Source organism: Cibotium barometz, chromosome 42 (assembly GCF_041138505.1).
Source record: "Cibotium barometz isolate CiBa-2024 chromosome 42, ASM4113850v1, whole genome shotgun sequence".
Classification (NCBI taxonomy): Eukaryota; Viridiplantae; Streptophyta; class Polypodiopsida; order Cyatheales; family Cibotiaceae; genus Cibotium; species Cibotium barometz.
In genome coordinates this window covers 25,896,786-25,904,850 of record NC_141087.1, presented here as the reverse complement: position 1 = coordinate 25,904,850, position 8,065 = coordinate 25,896,786, and the positions used below count along the sequence as shown (strand labels likewise).

At 39.4% G+C, this 8,065-nt stretch overlaps 1 protein-coding gene across 1 annotated transcript; it reads right to left on the bottom strand.

Moving 5' to 3' along the window:
* Nucleotides 1-1,616: 1,616 nt before the first annotated feature.
* On the bottom strand, nucleotides 1,617-7,737 carry LOC147614310 (uncharacterized). The gene is made up of 2 exons (XM_086780502.1): nucleotides 7,293-7,737; nucleotides 1,617-1,852 (listed from the first exon to the last, which is right to left on the bottom strand). The coding sequence occupies exons 1-2, from the start codon at nucleotides 7,735-7,737 to the stop codon at nucleotides 1,617-1,619; spliced, it is 681 nt and encodes a 226-aa protein (XP_086636628.1).
* Nucleotides 7,738-8,065: the final 328 nt, after the last annotated feature.

The window sequence follows — 8,065 nt, the reverse complement described above, 5'->3', positions numbered from 1 at the left end:
AGGCACAAGCAATGGTAAGTAAAAGTCTCCAATAAGTGTGTCAAAAGTAGACAACAAAGGAGGTTGTGATGACATCTACAACTTGCATGTAATATAAAAAGGAGTTGCTTTATTTGGATCAGTGTTAGAAATAAACATTTTTTCTAACTAGTGAAAAAAAGGATGACCTTGAAGTTCAACCGGTTTTTATTGAAAAATTGCATAGGTTAACTAGTTTTATAACTAAAATTTCAAAATTTTCATTCTTTAAATTTACGACTAGCCAACATTACAACCGGTTTTTCTCAATTTGAACCGTGAAAGTTACACTAAAGGAAAAAAAAATTTTGACACTAGACAACATAATTCAGCTTATCATCTTTTTTTTATCATGTGGCTATTATGACTTTTAGAATGTTTGGTTGACAATAAATTAAAATAAAGTTATAAATTTATCTTGAAATAAATTCTAAAAATCTCCATAGTTTTTTACAAGTACCTCAGCTTATAATTTTTTTTGGGTGTGAACTCTTTTTTTTAACTCATATACATTTTCATCAAAACTATATTATTTTTGCTTGATTTTATCAAACATTTCAAAAAATTGAAAAGAGTGATCAATTGTGTGATTTTTTAATATAATTTTTGATGGATTTGGTGCCCATACAAAGGCCTCTCTATCCTAGGTTAAAACACTTACATGGCCCTCTTTTATGATGCAATCACATAAACCATTTTATAATCACAACATAAATAATAATTAATAAAAGACAATTCAAATCATTACCTTAAAATGATACATGTATTCTACTATCAAACGCGAATACCCTTATTAAACCTTATTTAATTTTCTAATGAATTTTGTTACACAAGGCATACCAGTTAATTCTCTAACTCCTATTGAATACTTTATTTTACTACTACTGAAGAATATGAACACACACACACACACACACACACACACACACACACACATATATATATATATATATATATATATATATAAGCATGGTTAATATCTATTACATATTAACCATGGACAATCAAGGTATAAGGAGAGGAGAGAAAAAAGAAATTCTAGATTTTTAAAAAATAAAAGAAAAAAATCCCTTCAATTGATCCTTTGTATTCCGGCTTCCATTCTTGCGTTTTGCGTTTTAATATCTTTTACATACCGTAGCAACACAAGGGTTGAGTGCTACTATAATATAAACTTTGTTGCTACATCGTGGAGTAGACTTGATGTTATCACATAATTTAGCAACATCTTGATAGACTTGCATACATATTTGTAAAGGTACGTCGAGTGTCCAAGGTACATCCTTGTTGACTTTCCTTGCGGGATTGCTAGCGTATAATGATAGCATGTACATGGTAAACTACATAGTGATTATAGACTAAGCTCTGATAGCATGTACATGGTAAAGTGGTTATAGACTAAGCTCTTCCACCCTCCTGCAACTGGGATTTCATCAAAGGTTATCAGCTCAGAGATCCCGAGCTCAGCAAATGGATCGCCCATACAGAAGCGATAGTCGTTCTCTGCGCTGTCGTGAGGGGCGGTGCCACTGCTCGTGGGGCAATACGAGCGTTGGCGCGTGCAACGGTGTGGACGATTTTGAGAAAGAGAGCGGGAGTTAGAAATGAGGTGAGGCGGGGAAGTTGAGGGAGGCGCGGGCGGAGGAGCCTCTCAGGTAGAGCGCAGCTGCATCGAGGGCCCTAGCGGCCTCTTCCGCGCTGCCATAGGATCCGAGCCAAATGCGTGCGCGGCTCTTGGGCACGCGAATCTCCGACACCCACTTAGCCCAGCTCCGCTTGCGCACCCCCTTGAACCTCCTCTCACTACGACCGACGCTCCCGTGGGGCGTCGAAGCTGCAGCCGCGTCGAGTAGCACATGGCTCACAAAGCTCTCTCACGACGCTCCATCTCCGTGTATAAAAGAGCACCTTGCTTTCTAAGGTCGTTGAGCAAATTTTGACTTCAAGGATCCGTGCTGTGTTCTCCAAACTTTAATCGAATCGGATATGGCCGGCGTGAGGACAATGGCCGGCCCCTCTTATACTTTGGTTGACCTACATCGTGAGTTCCCAGAGTAGTTTCAGCTTGTCAATCTTTAATATCTAGGGGCACTCTCACTTTGAATCCTACTCACCACCATGGGTTGAAGAGGAAATAATAATTTTGAATAGGTAGTTTTTTTCCTTCGTACGCTTATTCATTTCCTCTATTCAGTTATTTACTTAAAAAAAATAAACAAACATTGTTCGAGGCCGATTCTTCAAAAGTTAAGGTGGCTCTAGCATGAGGCTAACCCATCTATAACCATGAGTTGGAACAAACCAATATAAAGAATACTTTTCTTAAAAATTATAATTTCCTCTTCAACCCATGGTGAAAAAGATTCATTTATAGTTTCCCAAACACTTCCGTCAAGTGTTTGAAAGAAAACTATCCTCTAATGTATATTCCATTCCTCAGTTTGAGAAAAAAACAAGTTGAAATTTTTGCTTCCCTTGAAATTAGAGGTATTTTCGAAGGAAAAACTACCGGAGGTAAAGACTTCTCCCTAATTTGATTGTAAGTTATCACTTTTTTTTTTTTGGCCGGCCAAGGTAATGGATCGTCGATACAGAAGCGATAGTTGTTCTCTGCGCTGTCCTGAGGGGCGATGCCGATGAACGTGGCAATACGAGGGTTGGCGCGTATGATTTTGAGAAAGCGAAGGAAAGAGCGTCCGGGAGGCGGAGGAGCCTCTCACTACCTGAGCATTTAGGCTCAGGTAGAGCGTAGCTGCATCGAGGGCCCTGGTGGCCTCTTCCGCGCTGGCGGCGTAGGAGCCGAGCCAAATGCGCGCGCGGCTCTTGGGAACGCGAATCTCCGACACCCACTTACCCCAGCTCCGCTTGCGTCCCCCCCTTGGGCCTTCGAACCTGCAGCCGCGTTAAGTAGCACATGGCTCACCATTGCTTCGAAGCTCTCTCACTCCTGCGTCTGCAATGCTTCCATCTCTCTCTATAAAAGAACACGTTGCTTTCTAAGGTTCGTCAAGCCTTAAAAAGTAAATTTTGACTTCAATGTTTCCACCTCTCTCTATAAAAGAACACCTTGCTTTCTAAGGTTCGACGAACCTTAAAAAGTAAATTTTGACTTCAAGGATCCGTGTTTTGCTCTCCAACCGTATTAAACTTTTTAAAATCAAATCGTATATGGCCGGCGTGAGGACAATGACTGGCGCCTCTTATACTTTGGTTGACCTACATCGTGAATTCAGAGAGTCGTTGGAACTTCTCAACCTTTAATATCTCCAATGCACTTTGGGGTCAGTGGCCTTTCTAGGGCCATCTCTTTAATGTATTTTTGTATCGAATGCTATCCTAGTTGAATTCTATAGACCCAATCTCTATAGTTTCCTTGTCTAAACCATCTTGAATTAGGACCAATGATTCACCCTTGTCTACCCTCTTTGGTCACCTTTTCCTACCTTTTTGGATGCAAAATTCACAACGCTAAGAATTAAGTGACATAAGACTAATAATAAGTGACATGCCAACTGCAACCCTACAATCCACGAGACTAATAATAAAGCAACATGTCAACCTCGTCTTCATCACCTTGGAATTTTCCATTCACTAAGGTTCTAAACCGTAGATGAGAACCACACATCCAAATCCATTCAAGGGTAAGTACTCATTAGAGATTGTGGAAAATGTGACACATGGAAAATGGAAGAGGTCAAGAAATGTCCCCAATAGAAGTGTGCTTATCCTAGCAGAGGTTGGCATACTTATGCTTGAAAGAAATACAACTACTCAAGAAAACACTCCAAAAACAAAGCTTTGAGATATTAAGCATGTGTGACAATAGGAGAAGGACTCGCTCTCAAATAGAAGATGTTCTTAGACTACATCGTGATGTAGAAAATGTGCTAGATGATAGTGTAGAGGAAGATGGCAAATTGACATCATCCTTCTCCTCCAACCATGGAGATGACATGAACACAGATGGGATAGAGTCAGATGAATATCAATTGTAAAGAGTCCTTGTGTATTGAGTGCAAGAAATTAGTCTTTTTGGAATGTGTTTTATTGTCCCATTTATATGATTTTTGGAATTCAACAGAAGGTTCACTTGCCATTATATAATTTTATGAATGTGAGGTGTTTTTTGCCAATAGGATAAAGTTATAGTGATTTTAGGGAAAACAATATTGCTATATGGGCTCTAATTAAAGAAGGGCACCTTGGAAAACACTATTTTTTAAAAAAATTGTTTAAAACACGTAAACTTTAAGGTAAAAAAAGAGAATGATCCCTATGTTTCTCCTCGGGGGATTCACTATATATGTAAACTCTCTATATCACGTGCGTTCAAGGCCTAATTAAAAAAACCCTTATCTATAATTTTTTCATGAATAAAACACACCCTTTTTCTATTCAATCTATAAATACCCTCTTTAAATGCTACCCTTTTGTATGTAAAAAATGTGTAAAAAATGATTTAAAAAACCCCTTCTGTTGAACCCATGTGTTACGCTTACATATTTATGAGTGACCCCCCCTTCGTGTTTCTCAAATGTAAAAAATATTGCTCGCAATGCTATTTATCCAGATAGAGGAGAATTTCTCATCATCCACTATCATGCACCTAAAGCATTATACTCATTGTTTCATCCCTGAATAGGAGAAAAAGAAATAACTGTTAAGTAAGTACTATGTTTGAACTCCTTCTATACCCCTGGCAACACAACTATTTCTCGGATCCAACCTCTAAGAACCTTCGTTGGGCGTGGATGCATAGAAGCACCATGGCATAGACCAATGAGTGCCTTAGCTTGGTAAGCATTTTGTTATTCCTTCACAAAAGCAATAGGAAGGGAGACGTTAAGATGCTTGCTTGACCATTAGTGTCCAACTTGTCTCTAAGATTTAAATTACTTCTTTCTTACATCACCATTGAGCCCAACTCTTCTTTGTACGCTCTTAGATTATTCCACAAGGTAAGACTAGTGATGTTCGAGGCTTTGGGGTTTGATAATTCAATGATCGAATGAATGGAAAAAAGGAAGACATTGAAATCTAGTTAGTTTTTTGGCTCAAAATGATGAGATTTGCCGGCTTTGAAACTAAAAATAGTAAAAATTGGCCACTTTTCTTTAACATTAACTCCAACTTTATTCGGGATTTTAAAATTTCAACTAGTAAAATATATTAAACGTTGATTTTTTGAACATTGGGACTCTGATTGTGGGGTCTCCATTGAAACGTTTTAGGAGCGTGGAGGGAAGCTCAGGGGGAGTCACTCATAAATATGTAAGCGTTGCATGTGGGTTCAACAAAAGGGATTTTTAAAATAGACCTTGAATGCACGTGATACAGAGGGTTTACTTATAGTGAACCCCCTGAGGAGGGAAGCAGGAGACGTGCACCACCATGTAGACTCTAGAGGGAACTAAGAGTTGGAGATGAGGTTTATCATGCATCCCATAGGTTGGTTCTAACACATGTTGAAGGTCATCTCCCATTATCATGAAGTTATGGGTGGGTACATGTGTCGTATGCGTGCTAGGCTCGTCGTGCATGTCAGAGGAGGAGAGGAGAGGAGATCTTTGGCATGGTGTAGATCCTCGATGTGTAGACTAGGGATCCAAGTATGAGCTCGCTCAGCATTCGAGGCAATGGCCTAGGGGTTTGATGTTTCATGTCCTACAAAACCCTAGTGGTTAGGACTTGGTTTAAGCCGTGACGCCCATACCAAGTCGATTCTAGTCTTGTAAGCTGGCTAGATATCCATAACCCCAACTACTAGATTAGATGCCATAAGGGGACCCCCCCTAAACTCAGTGCTTACTGTCATAAATGAGAGCCTTGTGCTAGGTGATGCTATACAAAGAAGTCAGAGAAAAAATCTCGCCCTAGAAAAATACATTTATTGTACAACAACCTTTTAAGACATGCTAATTTGTACCAAAGTTGGATTCTACTATCCTAAACAAGATTAGAAATTTATAAAAAATGACATGATTCCTTGCACAGTTTGAGAGAGAGAGAGAGAGAGAGAGAGAGAGAGAGAGAGAGAGAGAGAGAAGATTCTCTAATAGAGAGAAATTCTAGCAATTCTCAATGTGTAGTGATGAGAAGGGGTGGAATGATAATGGAGAGAGCACACAACAAAAGTATGGTGGGTGAGGCACGAGCACAATGGTAAGTAAAAGTCTCCAATAAGTGTGTCAAAACTAGACAACAAAGGAGGCTATGATGACATCTACAACTTGCATATGTAACATAGAAAAGAATTGCTTTATTTGGATCAATGTCAGAAATAATTATTTTTTTCTAACCAATGAAAAAAAGGATGACCTTGAAGTTCAATCGGTGTTTATTGAAAAACTGCATTGCTTAACTGGTTTTATAACTAAAATTCTAGAGTTTTAAACCTTTAAATTTACAACTAGCCAAAATTACAAGCCGTTTTTCTCAATTTGAGCTGTGGAAATTACACTAAAGGATAGTTTTTCTTACATTGGACCACCAAAATTGGCTTATCGTTGGCTATTATGACTTTGAGAATGTTTAGTTGATAATAAATTAAAATAAAATTTTACAAGTACCTCAGATGATAATTTTTGTGAACTCTTTTGTTATTTGTATACATTTTAAACAAAACTGTAGTATTTTTTTGCTTTTATCAAACATTTCAAAAAATTGAAAAGAGTTATCAATTGTGTGATTTTTTAATCATTTTTGATAGATTTGGTGCCCATGCGAAGGCCTCTCTATCCTAGGTTAAAACACTTGCATGCCCTCTTGTATGACGTAATCACATAAACCATTTTATAATGGCAATATAAATAATGATTGATAAAAGATGATTCAAATCGTTATCTTAAAATGATACACTTATTCTAGTATCAAAAGGGAGCGTGTGTTTAGTTATATTCTCAATGGTCAATATCAAAGTCGTGTCTTCTATCTTGAGTACCCTTATTAAACCTTATTTAATTTGCTAATGAATTTTGTTACACGGGGCATACTAGTTAATTCTCTAATTCCTATTAAATACTTTATTTTACTACTCAAGAATATGTATGAATATATATACATAATAAGCATGGTCACTATATAATATAAACTTTGTCGCTACATCCTCAAGTAGACTTGCATATTTAGCAACATCCTCGTAGACTTGCAAGTGAGTCCAAGGTACATCCTTGTTGACTTTCCTTGCGTTTATTTATTGGCAGCGCATAATTATAGCATGTACATGGTAAACTACGTAGTAGACTAAAAAATTATAGAGTAAGCAGCGGCTTAACCTGCTACAACTGGGATTTCGTCGAAGGTTATCAGCTCAGAGATCCCGAGATCAGCATATGGATCGTCGATACAGACGTTCTCTGCGCTGTCGTGAGGGGCGATGCCACTGCTCGTGGCAATACGAGGGTCGGCGGCGTGGGCGATTTTGAGAAAGAGAGCGGAAGTTAGGAGGCCGGGAAGATCAGAGTCGGGGAAGTTGAGGGAGGCGCGGGCGGAGGAGCCTCTCAGGTAGAGCGTAGCTGCATCGAAGGCCCTGGCGGCCTCTTCCGCGCTAGCGTAGGAGCCGAGCCAAATGCGCGCGCGGCTCTTGGGTACGCGAATCTCCGACACCCACTTACCCCAGCTCCGCTTGCGCACCCCCTTGAACCTCCTCTCACTACGACCGACGCTCCCGCGGGGCGTCGAAGCTGCAGCCGCGTCGAGTGGCACATGATGGCTCATCATTGCTTCAGAGCTCTCTCACCCCCTCGAGACGCTCTGCGATGCTTCCATCTCTCTCTATAAAAGCACACCTTCCCTTCTAAGGTTCGTTGAACCTTAGAAAGCAAATTTTGACTTCAAGGATCCGTGTTGTGTTCTCCAACCCTATTCAACTGTAATCAAATCGTATATGGCCGGCGTGAGGATACTGACCGGCGCAGAGGAGTCGTTGCAACTTTGCAACTTGTCAATGTTTAATATCTAGGGGCACTCTCACTTTGAATCCTACTCACCATGGGTTGAAGAGGAAATAATAATTTTGAACAAGCATTTTTTTTCTTCATCCTCTTTC

Excerpts from the sequence above, each read along its gene's own strand:
- LOC147614310 (XM_086780502.1), bottom strand. The coding sequence starts at position 7,737 with ATGATGAGCCATCATGTGCCACTCGACGCGGCTGCAGCTTCGACGCCC. Across the intron at positions 1,853-7,292 it reads CGAAATCCCAGTTGTAGCAG|CTTCGACGCCCCACGGGAGC; the intron begins GTTAAGCCGCTG and ends ACGCGGCTGCAG.